General features: G+C 44.5%; 1 protein-coding gene across 1 annotated transcript; it reads left to right on the plus strand.

The window, feature by feature from the left end:
- Positions 1-18097: 18097 nt before the first annotated feature.
- On the plus strand, positions 18098-19924 carry SMIM32 (small integral membrane protein 32). Its single transcript, XM_083427135.1, has one exon. It carries the CDS (start codon positions 19313-19315, stop codon positions 19631-19633), a length of 321 nt encoding a protein of 106 aa, XP_083283261.1. The 5' UTR covers positions 18098-19312; the 3' UTR covers positions 19634-19924.
- The last annotated feature ends 1999 nt before the right edge of the window (positions 19925-21923 follow it).

Consider the following 21923-nt stretch of genomic DNA (forward strand, 5'->3'; position numbering starts at 1 on the left):
ATACTCTCTACTGAGTCTGTCTAGAAATAACTTTCCATGGTCTCCAGGAACAAGCCAGAGGCCACAACACTCCTGCTTTGCAGAGTCTTGGCTAGAAATACATGGAGAAGCTCTGAAGTAAGGATGGACAGACTCATCAAAGTCCAGACCCTCCCAATTCTGCATAGGGGAGAGGATTCTGTGTGTCTCTCTGTGGAAATGCAAATGTAAATAAAATAAAATAAAATAAAAGTACCTATGAGATGGTCAGAATTGCAGCCTTTAGACCACCTCATCAATACTTTTACAACTACCCCTGCACATTCTGCCCTGCCTTGAGATGGATATAATGTGAGATGCTGTAAAATAAATGATAGATAAACAATCTGTTTTCCCAGAGGTGGCAGAGGAGTCAGGCACAGACCATCCTTGAGTATTGTAGTTGTTCAGACCCCCAGAACTCTAGCAGGGACCACACCTAACTTCTGTGTTGAGTCCTTTTGAAAATTAATGTTCCTGTGCTCTTATCAATTCCAGGTTTCTGAGTCACCATTTTAATTTCCCATGCACTCTAGTGGCCTGGTGAGAAATTAAAATGGCATTCCCCAGCTGCAAATGCTGTCAAGTATGCCCTCTTTCACATAGGAGGGATTTCACCGATGGGGCGGGCACAAGTGGGTATTTTGCTGAGAGCCCCTCAAACCTGGAGCCAACCTTGGCGGTGGTGTCTGAAAGCAAACAAAGGTACCGACAAAATGCAGGAAAGTACCACCTTTGAAGCACCTGAACATGAAAACAAGTTCTTTGATGGAAATCAAGGAGTCTGCCAGCCTCCCTGAGTCCTGTGGCCACCTACCATTTGCTGTATATTCATTGTGGCGACACAGGAAGCTGTGTATTGTGGTTAACTTCTTTTGTCATAGAGTGCTTTTAAAACGTTCCTTCGTGCACTGCTAGGAAAAGCTCAGCAATCACTCCAGGAGCTGCATATTAATGTGACGGAAACAATCCAACCCAGAATTCTATTAGAAAGGAAAGCTGCAATAATGTTTGCGAGCAAGAGGCAAGTTGAGTTTAGTGAGAATGTACTTCAGAATCTAATTGACAGAAGTAATTGGCAATGCTGGGCAGGCAATCATCGCCACAATAAAGCAAGTGAAGCTTAGAGAGGCAAACGGAGAACGGGAGATAGAATGGCACAGAGGAGAAGATTTGCATGTAAAGAAATTACTGTTTGTTAGCGCCAGACATCAGCAGCCGCTGAAATTGTGTTCACACAAATGTTTTGCCCTCAGATATCCAACCAGCTTCATTACTAAAAGTTTGGCTCCACCACTGACAGCAACAATGGCTACTCTTTTCTGATCAACCTGCTGTCTTCTCTTTCCCATTCAGAGCAGAACTACATTTAATGGATCCCCTATAGTCCCATGAGAAATGAATAAGTAAGCAATTTACAGGGCAATCCTAACCACGTCTACTCAAAAATAAGTCCTATTGAACCAGCGGGTTAGGATTGCAGCGAGAGTCGTTTTGCTAACATTGTGACCAACATTGTGGTTACAGGATAATAAGCAGATAATAATAATAAATAATAATAATAAAATTTTATTTATATCCCGCCCTCCCCAGCCGGAGCCGGGCTCAGAGCAGCTAACAATAATAAAAGTAACACAGTTTACATAAAATCACAATCAATTAATTAAAATACATTCTAAAATCAATTCAGAATCAAATTAATGGCAGGAGTTGCCATTAACTGAGTGGGAACTAGGGACCATTTATCATGCAAGTTCCCAAAAAAGCCTGGAAGGCAAGTAAACACCTAGAAGGATTTGAAAAGCCTGTTTGCTCTGCTTGAGATGTTGCTCCTCTACTTTCAGTGTTTGCCATCTTCTGTGCCACTGAAGCTGGAAACTGCTGGCACCTGCCACGCTACCTGTCCAATGGTAGCCCAACTGTAGGCTATCGCCACCAAACACCCTGTCTATCTCACTTCCTATCCCAATCCCACTCTGGCTCCTCCAATTAGGGATGGACTTTGGAAAACTTTTGTAATATGGTGCCCTTGTACAAGGCCAAAATGGATCTTCTCAATTATGGATCTTCTCAATTTTGCACCCCCTTGGTTCGGCACCCTGTGCAGGGGAACTGCCTGGTCGCCCTAAATCCAAAGCTGTTCCAGTGCTGCAACTGCAGCATTCCAGGCACAAGGAAGTCTGGGAAATGTGATTCTTTAGGGCTCTTGAGTCCATACGAATTTTGTTCCCCTGGCATCCTAGCACATGGGGCAAAGCATGGGGCGCCAAGGATCAAGGCCTCCAGAGAACCCTTGCTTGGAATAAGATAATTCCAAGGGAAGGGAAAGTGATGGGGCAGTGACAAAAAACTTGTGCAAGCCACAAAGGTCCATGGTGGGGTGAGGCGGTTTCTTTGTGGTTGTAATATAAGAAGAGCCCCACTAGATCGGACCAAAGGCTCATCATTGTCCAGCATCCTGTTCTCACAGTGTCAACCAAATCCTACAGAAAGTCCAGAATGAGGACATGGGCACAACAGCACTCTCCCTATTTGTGATTCCCAGCAAGTGGTATTCAGAGGGATACCAGCACCACCTGCTTCTAAGGGGGGCTTCTATTCTGAGCTGCCCTCGATTATGAATTTTCCTGAGCAATTACATGTCTAAATTGACTTCCTACAGCCACCTGGACACCATCCACAGTTTTAATACCACACAGTAATAGGCAACTGGCAGCTTTTTGATCTGAAGCCACCTGCTTCCTTTCTCCAGCCCTTCTCTCCAAGTTTATTGAAATGGGTGACCTGGATGCATGAAAGGGAATAAATTGTGTGGGTGCACCCTGCCCCTTTCCCACATGCCTTGTGGCTTCCAGGAAAGGCAGGCCAAAGGAAAGATCCCGTCTGGGCTGCAGCACAGCTTTGATTTAAAATAAACTCCTGCTTAATGTTTTTGCTTCCAGTAAACACACGCTTTGGGGTCTTAAATCCTCAATTCAGAAGCCATCAAAACACAAAGCATCTTGCACCAGAGCCAGCTGAGGGCATTGCTGCAGCCGGCCTACCTGCATAAATAAACCCTCACATGAGGGGTAATCGGGACTGCCAGAGGCATTTTGCTGACTGAGGTAGAGCAGCTACTGATGTCCTCCCTGCCACACACCCCCCCCCCCAGTCATGGTGCACAATGCGCAAGGCCAGTCAAGTCTTCCCTTTCACAACACCCCAAATGCTCTGTCTGAGGTGACCAGCTAACATGACCTAACTATCTCTTAGGAACATAGGAGCTGCCTCCTGTCAGAACATTGGTCTGTCTAGCTCAGCATTGCTAATACTGGGCTGTATCCCTTGCTAGTCCTACCAGTATTAGATCCATTGAAGTTAATGGGCATGACTAACTAAGGTCCATTAATTCCAATGGGTCTACTGGATAGGCTTGAGGTCAGGGATCAGCAAACTTTTTCAGCAGGGGGCCGGTCCACTATCCCTCAGACCTTGTGGAAGGGCCAGACTATATTTTTTTTTTGGGGGGGGGGGAGAAGAACGAATTCCTCTGCCCCACAAATAACCCATAGATGGATTTTAAATAAAAGCACACATTCTACTCATGACCGTCTGCAAGCCAGATTAAGAGGGTGATTGGGCTGGATCAGGCCCCCAGGCCTTAGTTTGCCTACCCATGCTTTAGGTCCTTTCTGCACTTACCAGTTATAGTGGTACAGTTGCTGGGCTTTCCCCCCAGATATTTTGGCATGGCACCACACAACATGGTCATTATTCAGCTAGAATTTCAAATACCAAAAAAAAAAAAAATTCTTTTTCTTCTAATGCAATAATAATAACAACAAAATCTGACTTTTCTGAAATCTCTGTAATGGTTCCTCAACTACTGGCCTGGAGGCTGAGGGAGATGACCATTGCTCGGTCCCTGCTCCTGCCAACCTAGCAGTTCAAAAGCACTTCAAAGTGCAAGTAGATAAATAGGTACCGCTTTACAGCGGGAAGGTAAACAGCGTTTCCGTGCGCTGCTCTGGTTCGCCAGAAGGGGCTTAGTCATGCTGGCCACATGACCCGGAAGCTGTACGCCGGCTCCCTCGGCTAGTAAAGCGAGATGAGCACCGCAACCCCATGACTGGACCTAATGGTCAGGGGTCCCTTTACCTTTTACCTAGTAACTAAGAGGGCAAATCAGGAAGTGAAGTCATTAACTAGTAATTGGCAGTTGACTCAGCCCTTAGCCTCAGAGGGCACCCATCTGCAAAGCCTTACAAGGTTGCTGTAAAGATTACTAATGTGGTCTGCGTACTGTGCTTTGAACTCCCAGAAGAGTTATGTAGATGCTAAAAATTCTTATGACTACTACATCAGAATCCACTCCCAAAGCTCTTATGGAAATTTAGGGAACTGGTTGTCCAGTACATCCGGGGTAGGAGTCATATTTGCGCAGAGATCACCAGGCAGCCATTTGGGACTGTGGTTGATAGAGCTTACTATATTTAACCGCCAAAGAAACAAACACAATGCTAATTACTAGGCCATTCAATTAAAAAGGCTTTCTGCCTGACTCAGTGCTTCAACGTTCATTTGTGTATTCATAGCAGTTTGATTTGTTTAGCTTAAAGGAAGAAGCAATTTTAAAATCAACAACAATGACACAAGATTTCCTCTTACAAAAATTATTTAGAAGATAGCCACAGATCAGTAATTTCACTACTCATCAAAGTTAGAGGCCCCACGGTGGTGATTCTCAGCAATATTGGCTCATCCTTTAATAATCTATGCTATAAAATTTTAATATAGCATAGCAGGGCTGTATATGCCCCAGGAGAACAGGATCTAACTTCCTCGTGGAAAAAAGAGAGAATCATATCTCCAGAATTAGAAAAATGTTCCCCGCTGCCAAACGTTTCTCTGCCAAGCAACAATAACTTTGGATAGTACACAGATATTCTCTGTGTTGTGCGTTTTTGCTTTCTTCTAGATGTACATTAGCATGGGAAAATATTTAAAGGGCACAATGGGTAAAATAATTTATTCATGGAAATGTAAACTTAGGAAATACTATGTACTGGCCCCAAACTCTGAGGTCTGAAGGCATACCTTATCCTAGAATCATACAATTATAGAGTTGGAAGGGACCCCAAGGGTCATCTAGTCCAACCCCTGCAATGCAGGAATCACAGCTAAATAATCCCTGACCGGTGTCTATCCACCTTCTGTTTCAAAACCCTCAGTGAAGGAGAGTCCACCACCTTCCGAGGGAGTCCATTCGAACAGCTCTTACCACCTTATCTAGACTCAATATATGCCCTCAAACCTCAGGGTTGTTTTTTTAAAAAAAATAGTTTCTTTTTACCTACACTGATAGGAAAAAAAATTGGCATATGCTGCAGTCTAATGTAGTCAGCAGAACTCTTTCTAAATTTTTGAAAGTTAATACTGAATTGCCTAAGACTAACCAAAAAGCAAAGCCTACTATTCAGAACGCGGCAGAAGCTCCAGAGCCCCTGCAGAACCCCTGTTTTGATTTTATTTATTCATACGAATCTGCAGGAAGGTCTCTCACAGTCACTTGCTCCCACACATATACAGGCATCATGCATACACACCACTCAAAACATGCCACATGGAGCACACACATAGAAATATAGATAGTTGCCTTATATGGCGCTACACCATTGGTCCAACTGGCACAGGACTGCCCACAGGGATTGGCGGCAGCTGTCCAGGTGACATTATCGGCTTTACCTGGAAATGCTGGAAATCAAACCTGGAACTTTCTGCGAGCATAGCAGATGCCCAACCACTGAGCTGCAACCCTTCTCCAAACAAACACTATGAAGAGTTGCCACTTAGGCTTAGAAGAAGAAGAATAAACTCCAGTTGAAGCCAATAGGAAGCTCACACACACACACCCCGGCCGCCAGCTTAATTGTGGTTTGTCTTATTTGCTGTGCACAAAGAAGAGAGGGTTGATTTCCCCACATGGCAGTGAAACTTTAAAAGCCTCCACTTGGTTCCTGAAGCAGGCTTTTTCCAAGCCTAATTGCTGTGCTGAGGGTACAAAGATGGGAGGCTGTGGACAGATTGAGAAGCCTCCGTGGGTCACATGCAGCCCAAGAACTAGAAAGGTTCCTCATATCCACTTACAGCAGTTCCACTTTTCTCTTCCTCGTCTTCCTCTTTAGGTTCTTTGTTCTATGCATAGAAAGAACAAGACATTTAAGCACATAAATGATTTTTTTAAAAAAACGATTCTCAATGGGGTTTTTTTGTTTTTGTTTTTAGGTATACTACAACACTGTGCAAGATTCTATTTTGAGAGTTTGGGTAAGAGAGTTTATTATTATTTTCCTTTCACTTCAGCACATCTTGTGGGGGAGGAAACATATAGAGGACGAGTTTAACATCAACATTACAAGGATGGATCAAAACAAAAATCATTTCCAGCAAATTGACTTACATCCTTCCCATATCTTCAAAGCTGCCAAGGACAGAGGATGCTGTTTGGTGTGTAAAATAAAAGTGTGCCATGTGGTATTTTGTTATGGCAAGCCAAGAAACCTCCCAAGACCTTCCACCTAGCCTGAGGGCCACACTAGACATGCACATTTTCTGTTAAGTAAATAGGAGCCAAAGGTAAGACTGAGCAGCTTTGGGTCTATGACAGATATGGGGGTCCATTTTTAGCCTGAGGGACACATTCCCTTCGGGGCAACTTTCTAGGTACCACATGCCAGCGACAAGAGGGATCAGATGCAAAAGTGAACAGAACAAATGTGACTTTTACTTTTGTACAGTAGGCTAATTTCTACACACTCTCACACAACCCTCTTTTTCGTCCAACCAGGCAAGCAGAAGGGACACATTCAAGGCTAGCAAAAACAGTCAAGAAGTGTACAAATGATGGCCAGTGAGGAGTGTGTCCTGGGGAGAAAGGGGGTGTGGCCTCGGGAGAGTCCCCAGGATGTGAAAAGCCTGGAAGTTACATGATCCCTGGGGTGTAGAGCATGGGGTTGTTGTTTTTTAACTCTTTCCCTTCCTGCCAGGATCTCAAGAGAAATCACCTCTTCAAAGCTGCTATTAATAATAATAATAATAATAAGGTACCCCCTGCCCGTACGGGCCAGTCTTGACAGACTCTAGGGTTGTGCGCCCATCTCACTCAAGAGGCCGGGGGCCAGTGCTGTCCGAAGACACTTCCGGGTCACGTGGCCAGCGTGACATCGCTGGTCTGGCGAGCCAGAGCTGCACACGGAAACACCGTTTACCTTCCCGCTAGTAAGCGGTCCCTATTTATCTACTTGCACCCGAGAGTGCTTTCGAACTGCTAGGTTGGCAGGCGCTGGGACCGAACAACGGGAGCGCACCCCGCCGCGGGGATTCGAACCGCCGACCTTTCGATCGGCAAGCCCTAGGCACTGAGGCTTTAACCCACAGCGCCACCCGCGTCCCTAATAATAATAATAATAATAATTATTTATTTATTTATTTATTTATTTATTTATTTATTTATTTATACATACCACACCCATCTGGCTGGGCTTCCCCAGCCACTCTGGGCGGCTTCCAACAAAATATTAAAATACAATAATGCATCAAACATTAAAAGCTTCCCTAAACAGGGCTGCCTTCAGATGTCTTCTAAAAGTCTGGTAGTTGTTCTCTTTGACATCTGGTGGGAGGACGTTCCACAGGACGGGTGCCACTACCGAGAAGGCACCCTGCCTGGTTCCCTGTAACTTGGCTATTTGCATTTCAAGGGAAGCCTTTTGGTTATGATGGAGGCTTCCTTTGGCATGAAAACAGCCTCTTTGGAGAGGTGATTTTTCTTGGGCTCCTGGCAGAGAGAAAACACAAAATGGCAAAAATGAAATATGAATCCTTACTTGAAAAAAATTGAGATCAATAGATGGAATAAGTGTAAACTGTCCTAGTCAGCTAGAATCCTAACAATTAAAATGACACAGAATTTGAAAAATGACAACCAGCTGAAAATGGTCACCTTTCTGCTAGAAAGCTTGGGGGGTAAACAGTGAGCTGACAGGATTATTTATTTGAAAGGCCAAAATAGCAGGGGGTGGGGTGAGAGAATAACAAATTGTGAGTCCAATAGGTCTTAAGATATAGGCATTCACATAATAAAAATTAGGATTGTGATGCAGAAAGGGCTATTTGTATGGTAATCATATTTCCACATACAGAGCACACTCTGAATTGAACTTCATGCAGACAAAAGGCTGGGGTCCTATTTGAATCACCACAAAATTGTATGTTGCCTTTGACTTTTCAATAAGTTCAAAACACAGTGGCTAGATTGTTGATTTGAACATTGACTCTCAGGTCATGTCTAGGTGCAACTGAAAATGCTGGTTTCAATCTTTAAAAGCCCTAAATGGTTCCCTGCCCTCAACAGTGCCCTGCCCTGAACCAGCCCATCATTTAACATTACTCAGTATTCTGCTCCTCCATCTTGACTAGATGGAGGCGTCGCATCTCCCCTTCAGTATACAACTGTGGCATGATTCCATCAAGCAGGAAAGGTGAAAATATTTCTGGGTAACAGCCACGATCACCTGTCAATGAGAGACCACCTGCTGCCAACAGTCCCTCATCCTGCAGTCTCCATCTGACCTTCAATGCTACTATCTTACATACAAGACCAAAAGCCTGTTTATAAGTACCTGCAATAGGACAGGTAGGTTTGAACTGTTTCCTTTCCCCTTGTGCTTTCTTAAACCTTTTAACAAAACCACTTAATATTAGCTGTTGGGGTTCTCTGTGCCTTTGTGGCAGTCTCAAAGGGCTATTTCCCCGCACATGTCTCGAACATTTGACTTCGTCAGGCTGTGTGCATATTCCATGGGTTTTACGGAGAAGGTTCTGGTGAGGGACAGGAATGTTGGATGTTCTCTTGGTTTCTCCTCATCAGCATATGCTTTGAACCTCCAGGTTTCACTTCTGCTTGAGGTTAGAGGGAACATAAAGTGTGGTTCCCTTAAATGGGTAGCCTAGACAGACTTGGAGAGTAAAGCCTTTCCTTTATACCCCCATCTTCAGAGGTGGGGTAGTTAGTGATCTGTGTCCTTCCAACTGCCATGCCTCCACAGTGGCTTGCCTGATGTCAAATTTGAAACCAGGTAAATACCCCTCCCCCCTTTTCATTTTGCTCAGGCATTTTTAGATCAAGTTTCCACACAGGCTGCTGTGTTCATTTTTACTGTGTTGATTTTATCGTGTTGTTTTATTGCTTATAAATCTTTGTTGCCTGCTGTTCACTGAAAACTGGAATAAGAAATGTCTCAAACAAAGAAAAGGCTCCTGGCCAGAGTGAGGGGTTGGGCATCTACATCCAGTGCTTGCAGCAGCACAAATCACTTGTGTTTGTGGAACTGGAAGTGGTGGTGAGACGGATTCCAAGTTTGCACATACTCCCAGAAGGTATGCTTGCACATGGCAGTTCACATGCTGCCTGCTGCCCAGAAAATCTATAAGAAGGCAATCCATATGCTCTTATTTTCCCACAAGGACCACTTGAATTGATGGGCATCACTAGTTGGGCTGTAATATATAGAGAGGTGTGTGTCTCAATGCTTTATCAGTGAAAGGTGGTCCATTAGGGCAAATGGGGCAGTGCCCTAGCATCCTCAGTCTGTCTTGAACCAATCACCATCTGCTGGTCTTATAACTTGCCAATCAGGGGGCAGCTCTGCATGTTGTTAGCTCTGGCTCCACCTACAGCTGGTCTTCTCTTCCAACAGCCCCCCACAAGCTTTAATCAAGAGTAAGGTTACCATAACTTCCGTCATAGAGCTTCAGTATGCTGATGACAACGTAGTGTGTGCACACTTAGAGGATGACCTCCAAACCATCCTAAATATCTTTGCAGAAGCTTACGAAAAGCTTGGCCTATCACTCAACATCCAAAAAACCAAAGTGCTGCACCAACAAGTACAAAATAACCCCTCTGCAGCACCACAAATCCAACTCAATGGTGTAACATTGGAAAATGTCAATCACTTCTCCTACCTAGGCAGTTATCTTTCCACAAGGGCCATCACTGATGCTGAAATCCAGCATCGCCTGAGCTCTGCGAGTGCGGCTTTCTCCCGACTGAAGTGAAGAGTGTTTGAGGACTGGGACATTCGCCGGGAAACGAAAATGCTTGTTTACAAGGCTATTGTACTACCAACTTTACTATATGCTTGTGAAACATGGACCACTTACAAATGCCATCTCCAACTCCTCGAAAGATTCCATCAATGGTGTCTCCGATAAATTTTACTCATCACTTGGGAAGACAGGCAAACTAATATCAGTGTACTGGAAGAAGCAAAGATCACCAGTGTGGAAGCAATTATTCTTCAACATCAACTTCGTTGGACTGGTCATGTTGTGCGGATGCCTGATGATCATCTTCCAAAGCAACTACTCTATTCTGAACTTAAAAATGGAAAGCGTAATGCTGGTGGTCAACAAAAGAGGTTTAAAGACTGTCTCAAGGCAAATCTAAAAAAATGTAGTATAAACACTGACAACTGGGAAACACTGGCCTGCGAGCGCTCCAGCTGGAGAACAACCTTTACCAAAGGTGTCATGGGTTTTGAAGATACTCAAACTCAGGACACAAGGGAGAAACGTGCTAAGAGGAAGACACACTTGGCAAATCCACACCGTGATCAACTCCTGCCTGGAAACCAATGTCTCCACTGTGGAAGGACGTGTGGATCCAGAATTGGCCTCCACAGTCACTTATGGACTCATTGTTAAAACTGTGTTTATGGAAGACAATCTTACTTGGCTACGAGTGATCGCCAAAGAAAAGAAAAGAAAAAAGATACCTACTTACATGGGAGTAAGTCCCACTGAACTCAGTGGGTTTTACTTCTGAACAGAGATGCCCAGGATGGCACTGTTGGGATTTTTAACAGCACAAGACTAGAAAAAACTAATAAAATATATTTCCAAACAATCTATGTTTAGGAAAGAGCTATAGATTATTAAAGGCAGGCGTCCACCTTTGCCTGCAAAAGAACCCCATGCCCAATTTTCTGCCACTGATAAAGAAATAAATGTGTTTGAACCACTAGAAAACCCATTCAGTATTTGTGAGGTTTTTCTAAGGAAATGTGTCTTCCAGTTTTTGCAAGAGGCTTTGTTTACAAGGACAAAGATGAACTGCCACTCCTACCCTTCGATTTATTACTCCTGCCAACATGGTGGAGACAGGTCCATAAAGTAGCGGAGTGATGGGGGAAAGTCCACAGATTAACATTCCCTCCGCCAGCCCCTTCTCTCGCTTTACCAGCAAATGGATTTTCTACTCACGTTGGCAACAATAATAAATAGCTCCCTGTGGGAAACAGTGTTTCTTCTCCTCAACTTACTCAAATGGAAAACTATTAATGTAATTCATTTAATATCTCTTTCTTCCTTTGCATATTTCACTTGGGTGATGTTAACCGGCCAAGACCTAGCACAAACATACTTTTCTTCCTCAAATGGACAAAAATGGTTTTAAAAACAACAAAGCGTGCACTGTGCACACGCAACTGCCGAGTCCAGCGAAGTGTGGGTCCTTATTTGGTGCAATTCACATAAACATTTTAGAGTGATGTCGGTGAGCTTCTAGGTTCATGGTTAGCAGCTCTGAATATGCAGCAAAGTGGTTCTTGATTGGTTTTACCACATGCTCAGATTATCAAATTGGAGCACACTCTTCCACTCACTACAAGTTTACAATGCAGACGGAGCAAAAACCTGGCAAACCTTGATTTGCAAGCAAAATATATTCAGAGTCCAACAACGTAGAGCAGTGTTTCCCAACCTTTTTCTGACCGTGGCCCCCTTCCGACCTTGTTTCTTTCCTGTGCCCTCCCCCACCCTACAGGTAGGAAAGTAGATATTTAAATGTTTTTCTTGTAGATAGAACGTGTTTTATTTATAGTTTTTATAACTTATACAAAATACAGTTACATAAAATGATAGGAACCTAATGAAATATTGCTGAAGCAGAAAAACATAGAATCATAGAGCTGGAAGGGACTCCAAAGGTCATTTTTCTAGCCCATGGGTAGGCAAACTAAGGCCCGGGGGCCAGATTCGGCCCAATCACCTTCTAAATCCGGCCCATGGACGGTCTGGGAATCAGAGTGTTTTTACATGAGTAGAATGTGTGCTTTTATTTAAAATGCATCTCTGGGTTATTTGTAGGGCATAGGAATTCATTCATCTTTTTTTCAAAATATAGTCTGGCCCCCCACAAGGTCTGAGGAACAGTGGACCGGCCCCCTGCTGAAAAAGTTTGGTGACCCCTGTTCTAGTGCAGCCCCCTGCAGTGTAGGAAACTCATCTAAAGCATCCATGACGGATGGCCATCCAAACTCTGCTTAGAAACCTCCAAGGAAGGAGAGTCCAGAACCTCCCGAGGGAGATCCATCTTCCATGTATCATAAAAAGTAAACAACACTTATTCGACCCCAGTTATTTGACACAGAGAGGGCAATGTTAGAAACGGACACATGAAAGCTAGGAGCTAAATGGCACCTTAAACCTAGGTTATGGATGCAACAACAGAATGTCTAGGCACTTTTTTTATAACAAGAATACATAGCTGAAAATGAATGAACTGCAGCTAAAATATTATGTTCATTTTTCACAAGGTCTAGTCCTTCCCCTGCCCACCCCCCTAATATTCTTAAGAGGGTCTCTTCTCCAGTTTTCGGAGAGTAGCTGGAAGTGGGGAGGCGGAAAAAGGTCCTCCTTTCCTTCCACTCTGCAGTTTTAATCAGAAATCTTAGGCGCTGTTCTAGGGGCTCTCCTGACCTCACAGATCCAATTTTGTGGGGCTAATAGACATGGCGGGGGGGGGAGCCCTGTTATGCAAGCTGAAGTTCTTGTTCAGGGCTTCTGCTGACAGGGCTCATTAGGGGAACTCCATCCATGTGATAAACTTGGCATAGCATCAGAATAATTTGGTGGTTTTATAGACATCTTTTCCACGTCCATGCATGTATTAAAATGTATGTAGGGCTACATTGATGTATTCTGGGGGGGGGGGATGTTTTGTACTACATGTGTGTCCCCCTGAGCAAGTCCAGTGGGGTCCATGGCTACTTTCTAAGCATGGAAGCAGGCAGTCACCTTTTAGAAAAATCCTTCCTTTCCCCAGTCTAACACATTTCTCTGGAAGTTGATACAAGTATGAGCTTCCTTACGGTGACCCAGACCACTAGTCGGCCGGTTCTATCATTTGGCATAGTGAAGCAGCCATCTCAGCCAGCTGATTTAGGGCATTATGAAAGGTCAGAAAATTCTTGTTTTGTTTTTGTTTCCTGGTTTCCTGATAACAACAGCTATCAGGACTCTGTGTTTGTGGAATTTTCTACCCCAGGTGCCAAAGTAACTTCGGATGACCCTGGAAACAGCTCTGAAATTGTCTTTGGTGAGGATCTTGCCTTATACCTGCCACCCAAAATATTTTAACTATAAAGGCCAGAGATGGAGCCCCAGAGCTTACAGGCACTACAATGCCCCTTGACTGTAACCACTTGCTTCTAATGTTGCAAATTCATGCCAGCTTGCATAAAATGAGAGTCATGGGTCTGGCTCAGCCAAGACTTTAATCAAAACTTAGTCCTTCGCATGAAACCATCACAAGAAATCCCTCTCCTTGCCAAGTCCATTTATCTCCTCCCAGCTTTGTATATGCATGACATCTCCTCTAAGAACCCAAAGTGTGTGGTATGCAGCTGAAAGTTTAAACTGTGGCTGATAAACATGGTGTCAGGCATCAGCTTTAATAGCAAGCCTGTGGGAAAATATATAATAGCAGGTTTCGATCAATAGCGCCTTGAAGCGTCTTGTCTGCAAGAGGAGCATTTGAGCCTCACAAGTCCTTAGGCAGACCTGCTCCAGAAATGCTTGTGTGTATGGATGGCTGCATTCAATTCCCAGCTTAGCTATTAATCTGTACTGGTACTTCCAAAGATTGCATATTTCCCCTCACAGCAGCAGAAGTAGCAAAGCAATGAAGAGTAGTCAAGTGAGTTCATCCATTTAAAGGAGCTCGCTTTGCAAGCATTTTTATGAGGTAGTAATGTGGTGGTAACCTTATCACTGGGGATTTTTTTTTTTCTTCCTTCACATGAATTATCACATCTAACTCCAGAATGAACTAAGCAGTTCACCCAGCCACCGAAGACAAACTTAGCAGATGACACATACTGGCAAGCCTGCATTGTGTTTTCCACTTCCCTGAACAGCAAGATGTTCTGGGGAGCATTGTGCAAGCCAATTTCCTTGGAAGGAGAGTGTATAAGAGACTTATTTGTTAAGGTCTAAATCCAGCACAGAGCTAGGTATTCTTCAGTCCATCCTAGCCCCTCCTAGGATGAGATTCAGGTGATGTCTGAGTGGAGACCATCCAGGGAGTGACAAGATTCATCTTTATATATACCAGAGTTCATTTTATATATCTACCCCATTATCTATATGAAAGAGATTCAAATGATTTCTAAGGAGATCTTTATCCATACAATCTGGTCACATTCTCAGCGTGTATGTTTTTTTCTCCCCCCCCCCCCCCCCCCGTCTCTCACCTCTTGCACAGGTGAAACTTCTTAAATAACAGAAAGCAACACTTTGCTGTAATGACACTCTGCTGAGGGTGAAATCTCATTGGTGGGCAGCTAGAGAGGGAGGATCTTATTGCTTGTGGCACATTGAACATGGCTTTCCCTCCCCTGAGGAGCCTGTCTAACAACAATTTTGATGTACTTTTGGAGTCAGGTGATTAAAAAAAATGCCCAGGTTTCCCAGTACATTTTATAGCCAGTTTGATTGTTCAGGACCATGTTGTGGAATGAAGGGTTAAATTCCTCCATCCCGTGATATGGTCTAAGTCCTGAATCCCTGGTAATGCTTACAAGCTAAAAGCAGAAGGAAAGTCCTGCTGGATCAGTCTTCTCTAATCCAGTATCCTATTTCTTACATTGTTTGAAGCAGGCACTCCTGGAAAGCCTCAAATAGGACATGAAGGCAATAGCTATCTCTGTGGTTCTAGAAACTGGTATTAGGAGGTTCTCATCCTGGGGTTGGTTATAGCCATCATGACTAGTAGCCATTTATAGCCTTATCCTCCATGAAAGTGTATCATCCCTTTTTAAAGACATCCAACGTGGGCACCACCATCACAAATTCCACAATGGGTGGGGTTTCCCACACACACACACAGGTTTACAGCATCGTCCTTAACAAACTACAAGGAAATACCACTCTCACAAAATCCTACTAGCTACTCTAAGCCGAAAAGAAGCTCCTGGTGTTTTGTTTCTGTTGTTGCTTTTTTTGTTGTTGTTTAAAAAAAGATGAACTTTTCATTTAGATGTTTTTTATGGTCAATTAAGCTTTCTGAAATTAAGCTGGCAATTTATTGGCATTACCCCAAGTTATGTCTGGCATAGTTAAAGGCTTCTCATCAGCTTGTATATCATAAATAGGTAGGTGGCAAGAACATGTCAGAAAGAGATTAATATGCTTTGTATACACTGTTCAGACAGGTTCGTTGTAATTCACTACTTTGATTTTTATCCCAGAATGAGGTTTGGTGGCTAAACCACAACAATGAACAACTTCCATTTTATGGCTCTATATGCGTTTGTCTAAATTGGCATAGCTGTAGGTCAAGTGAAGGACTTCAGAGCTTGAATACAATGTTTGCTAGCAAAGGGCAGAACGACTAGCTTTTTGCTATATGCATATGTGCATGACAGATTTACTGGCAGGATCGCAAGGGATATATTTCTCCGGCTTGCTCACAGTAGCATATTTTCTAGTGTTATTATGGGGGTAGGACTAGGATTCTCCTAAGAGACACCTTCCAGTTCTGGTTCTTTACCTTTACCTTTTTTTCTACTTCTACTTCCAGTTCTGGTTCTTTACTCTTTACCTTTTTTTCTACTGTAAAGAATGCAGGCAAGAAAGCAGGTATAGTGACATACTAGTGAGTAGTAGAACAATGTTCTTCTCTTTTATGTATACATAATACCAAGATTAGGGACGCGGGTGGCGCTGTGGGTTAAACCACAGAGCCTAGGACTTGCTGATCAGAAGGTCAGCAGTTCGAATCCCCGCAACGGGGTAAGCTCCCGTTGCTCGATCCCTGCTCCTGTCAACCTAGCAGTTCGAAAGCATGTCAAAGTGCAAGTAGATAAATAGGTACCACTCCGGTGGGAAGGTAAACAGCGTTTCCGTGCGCTGCTCTGGTTCGCCAGAAGCGGCTTAGTCATGCTGGCCACATGACCCGGAAGCTGTACGCCGGCTCCCTCGGCCAGTAAAGCGAGATGAGCTCCGCAACCCCAGAGTCGGCCACGACTGGACCTAATGGTCAGGGGTCCCTTTACCCTTTACCTTTTAATACCAAGATTAGGTTTTCCTATTGGTAAAGTCTTCTTCTCCCCACTTGGGGAAGAAGCACACAAAAGGTCAAATCTGATGAAGAGTTCTATGTAGTCTGAAAACTTAGACACTGGTGGGATTTAGCTCTAGCTCTAGCATGGCTCTAGCTCTGCAGTCACCAACATGGCAGCTGCGGGAACCAGTATGTCCACCAGCAGCTCCTATGGCACCCACAAAAAGCTTTCAAGAAATAATACCTGAAAACCCCATGATACAAGAGAAAGTGCTTGCTCCTCCTGCTCTGTTTACACTGACAAGAACTCTCAAACATCAAACCATGCCCAGACTTCCATGACTGCCAGGATTGTACATCCACCCTCCCATCCATTCTGAAGAGATGCAAAGAGACCAAGCGTTGTAGGCACCTTTTCCCCATTGTTTGGGGGCTGGGTAGATATGCCCACATCACATTGTAGCCATCTCTTTTTTTCTGCTCTTTTCATATGCAGCAGCCATTTTGTGTTGTGTCATGTCTCCCGGGTGATCGTTTTGTGACTGGCACCCACGGCACTTCCTCCAAATTTCCAAATGTGCAGACTGGCACAAAAGGGTTGGCAATCCTGCTCTAGCTGCTCTCCTTTCTCATGTCCCTCCACCCATTACCCATCCTCCTGTGGCCAGAACTGTCTCTTTCTCCACAATGCAGGCCTTTACTCTGGAGATTTCCTTGTTCGTAGCTCAGTCACTTAGCCTCTATTCCACACTCTCCTTTAAATCTCATTGGTTTTAGTTTGTGGTTTAGGAGTCCAGCTATACCCTGGCTGAAGTTGCAGAGCCCTTCTGACCTTTCTGGATGGCCACGAGGCAAGCCCCAGTTTAAATATACTGTGTAGATAAGGGCCTTAGAGGGTGCATTGGGCTGCAACTGAGTGAATGTGTGTGTTGTGTACTGAGTTGAATAGGATTCAGAATACAGCAGTCTGATTGGTCCTAGAACAATAGGATTCAGAATGCAGCAGTCTGATTGGTCCTAGAACAATAGGATCCAGAATGCAGCAGTCTGATTGGTCCACAGGAGCCACCCAATCCAACTCCAGATGGAAGTTAATCCGCAACCTGATTGGCCTACAGGAGAATCCCGGAATTAGCCAATCACATGGGGCCCTTTGTGTAAATAATGTATATAAAGCAGACATTTTGGAGGAACTTGCATTCCTCACTATTATGAGCTGAATAAAGAGCATGAAATCGACACTCGACTCGGAGTATATTTCAGTGTGTCAAAGTGCTTTGCGCTGTGTAGAGAAGAGCAAAGATGCGGAGCACTTCAGTGGTAATTCAAGGCTTGGGAGTAGGGCATTATCCTGGCTGGAAGGGCAATTTTGGTGCACACACACACAATTGCATTTATACACCCCACATTTTCCTTCCAAGGAGCTCAAGGAGGCAAACCTGGTTTTCCCCCTCATTTAATCCCCACAACAACCCTTAGGCTGAGAGGCAGTGACTGGCCCAAGGTCACCCAGCGAGCTTCCTGGGCGAGTGGCGATTCAAACTCTAGTCTCCTAGCTCCCTAATTAGGAGCCACTATCAATTCCTTGGCTTGGAAATGGCTTCAACTGATTATAATCTCGCATTATTATTATTATTATTGTCCACATTGTTGTAACCCGCCTTGGGGTTCTAAAGGTGCCGCCCCCCCCCCCTTTCATGTGTTCGAAGTTGTGCGATGCGTTCCAAGGAAGGCTTAGAGCTGCTTATGGGATGGCTCGACGTGAGGCGGAGCGCGGGAGAGAGGCTAGTGGCGCGCCAGGGGCTGATTCCCCTCCAACAAGCCAATCCGACTACGCAGCATGAGCGCGCTCATGGCCGGGACTCCCCAGGGAAGAGAGACGCGTCTTGCGTCCCGCCGAGAGTCCCTTGCGCAAGAGCAGAAAGTCGAGGGCAGAGAAGGAAAATCTCCCACCACGCCGAGTTGCTTGGATTCTTCTGTACGTGTGGAGGTTTCTTGAGTGATTCGTTTATCTCCTTATCTTCTCTCTCGTCCCCAAAGCAGCCTGATGGCGCGGACCTGCTTCTCCTTGCCTTTGTAACGTCGAGCCTACCTGCAAAACATCACAGACCCCGGAAAGAGGCGACGCGGGCGTGCAGTTCTTTCCCCGAGCGGCGCTGCCGCAGTCCAGTCTCGGCGGAGAGACGGGGGAGAGAAAGTCACGTCTGGAAATCCGTCTGGGGCTCCGTTTCCTCGCCCCAGCCTAGCAGGAGGACCAGAGGGAAAGGCTTCCTTCGCGGCGGAGTCAGAAGTTCCCCATTTGTACTTTCCTTCCACCAACACCCCCCTCCAAAATAAAGGAAAACACCTTCGGCTTAGGATTCGCCCAGAAGCCAACCGATGCTCCAGAGAAGCCCTCGCTCCACAGCAAGGAAGGGAACCGTCGCCGGACCCCCCAAAAGATGTCAAGGAAGAAGTTGCTTCTTCTGGCGGACGTGGATTTGTCTTGATCTTGGGGGCAGCTCTCCTTGGAAAGCCCTGCGGGGATCTAGGACGACTTCCCTTCGGAGCAAGTGAGTGATCGCCTGCCTCTGTTTGCCTAAGCGCGGCTTCTTGGGTCTCGGCTCCCCCGGGCAGGTCGGGCTTTTCCTGCTGGAGTTGCCAACTTCCTCCTCTCCACGCGACCGGTCCTCACGAGACGCGCCGAGAAGGAAGGGCAGCAAGAAGAAGATTGAGAGGCGAGAGAAACTTGTTACCTCTGATTCGAGCCTGGCTCTTGCCTTATCTTCAAGGAGTTTTTTTAAAAGGAAATAACCCGATCCTTTTCCCAGGACAGAAATTGGTTGCCTGGCTTAAGAAGCAAACCCGAAAAGCCCACCCGGTGACTTCCCCGATGTGCCCTAAGGAAGAGATCTGAACAGGACAATGTATGGGCAATTTCTCAATGCCACCAGCGTGACTGACCCTCACCTCCTCATGCAGACCAACACGCCCTACGTCGGGAGCACCCAGAGACCCGTCAGCTCGTCGGCTCTTTACATGTCGACCGCCCGGGCGCTAAAAGAAGGCGAGATCAATAAGCCGGATCTGGTGACTTACATCGTCCTGTTCTTCTTCCTGCTCCTAGCGGTGACCATCATTGTACTTTTCATTAACTGCCAGCTGAAGAATTCTTTTTTCGCCTCTCTACCTTACGACAGGTCGCTGAGAGAAGCTAGGAGCCCGTGGAAAACGCAAGCTGTTTAATCCTCAGACTTAGGAAATTGGGGGGGGGGGGGGGAGAGAGAGAGAGAGAGAATGTCCGCTATGAGCTTTGTTGTGATATACAAGGGTCTTGTGAACCCAACGCACTGTATAATGGCATCCTGTTTTCATTTGCCCCCGGGCAAAATCCTGCCACATATAAATACGATTTTTCTTAAAGCAAGCAAGAGGAAACGTTGTCGGAAGGCGGGTGGTGAGGGAGGAGATAATAACGTGGACTGCTTGAGGCATGGCAAAAAATGGATGTAAATAAAAAGACCTAATGTGGATTTATACGAGTAAGGTGTTTGTGATGTATCTCAAGGTACACAGACCACGGTATTTCAGACTGCAGTTTAAAAGCCTGGATACAAATTTCAACATTGACAAAGTTCAGTTTTCATATAGTCATGCTTGCACTGATGACAAAGACATGCAGCTACCCCCTGGCAATGGCATTACTGACTATGCTTGTGAAACATGGGTGGTATCCAGCATGGACGTAGGCAAGATTTGTGTTAGGGGGCCAGAACCGAGTTATCTGTGATGCAATTGGTTAGTTAAGTATGTTTTTGTTTTATTTAGTTGATTTGGGGGGCTGCTGTCCATGGTAGCAAGTGATAGTCCTACTCAGAGTAGACCAATTGAAATTAATGGGCCTAATGGGTCTACTCTTAAGTAGGACCAACATTGGATACAACTATATTCTTAGCAGCTCTCCGCCAAGGAAATTAGGGTTTTTTCATCCACCCAGAACTCTCTAGTTTTCATATGGGGGGGGGGGGGAGCCCATTCTGAAATCTCAGGTCTGGCTGGGTGCCTACTATGGTTAAATCAACTGGCATTATTTTTCTATGGTGTTAAATTTTGAGGTTATAATTAGGTTTGTATTGTTATTCTCCGCATTATTCTGCAAGGTGTTGAGCAATGAGACAGATAAGGCCTCCAAGTAATAAAATATAAAACCCACAAACCATAACTATCCAGCACTAACTAAAGAAAAGGGGTATTCCAAAACTTTTTTTGCAGTTTGTTTCACTGCACACATTTCCCCCTAAGTCTGTTCAGACTTTTTATCTTACATATATTGCCCTTTTCTTTGTTAAGCCAAGGAAAAGACCTGCGACTTTAAACTAATAATGGTTAAATGTTTACAAGGGGATAAAATTGCGCAATTAAGAATTGAAAAGAACTGGAGGAGGATGACTAATAAGAATGTTGTCACCTAGTGAAGGTTTTTTTAAAAAAGGTTACACTGTAATGAAAAGAGAGGGAGAATGTTAAGCCACTAGTGCAAAATTCAAAAAATAGAAAGATATAAAGCATATTAAACTGGTTAATTCAGTACTATTAAGCCTACAATTCTAACCATGTCAGCGCAAGAGGAAAGTCCCACTGCATTCAGTAGCACTAACTCCCAGGTAAAGAGGTTTAGGATTGCAGCCTGACCCTTTTTTCTTCCAGGATTAAAGCACAAGATTATTATTAAAACATACCAGCCTATTTGTCAGCGGTCATATAACTGCTATAACAAGCTGATAGATAGGTTGCTTCCATCACAAACTGCAAGTGTGTTTTTAACTTGCTCATCAGCACCGTGGAGGACACTGGAGTCATTTAGGGCTTTGATCCGTAACCTCAAGTATTATAATAAAGCCTGCATTTTGATGACCTGTTATCACTAACTAGGATTCGAAGATCCTTGCCAAGTCATGAACATGAATGAGCACATCTCAATATGCAGATGTAGTACACATGGGGTGTGAATTCAGCTACTCCAGTGTGAAATCAATATATGTGATAAGCATGTCTAGCAGCACAAACATAAGATGTAAGTACAGTTGCTACAGCTTTTTATGCTTGTGTTGCTCCTTAGTGATTGAGGAGGCTACAATGATAAGAATGTCAGTGGGTGTCTGTTGGCTATGTTGGCCTACACATCAAAATGACAATATACATGCAAGTGCAGAGGATTTAAATCAAATCTAGACCTCAAGCTGGCAACTAATCAAAAGCTAGAATTGCGGTGGATCACAATTTATTGAGCAATAGTAATATATTTTAGAAAAGAAGGGAGCATTTTGCATGGCTTTTCTCACTCGCAAGCACTGCAGTGGTGAGGAATTCTACCTTTTCCACAAGACAGACACAGGTGTCAGGTTTGCTGTTGATTCTGGGAACTACATAGGGTTCGGTAGAGAGTAACAGTTTGCATGTATAAAAGATTCCTTCTAGGCATGCTCAGATAAAGGATTTAAGGCATAAAGACTTGAATATTCTGGACGTGTTGGTT

The sequence above is a fragment of the Podarcis tiliguerta genome (genome assembly GCF_965153285.1).
Source record: "Podarcis tiliguerta genome assembly, chromosome: 2".
Taxonomy (NCBI): Eukaryota; Metazoa; Chordata; class Lepidosauria; order Squamata; family Lacertidae; genus Podarcis; species Podarcis tiliguerta.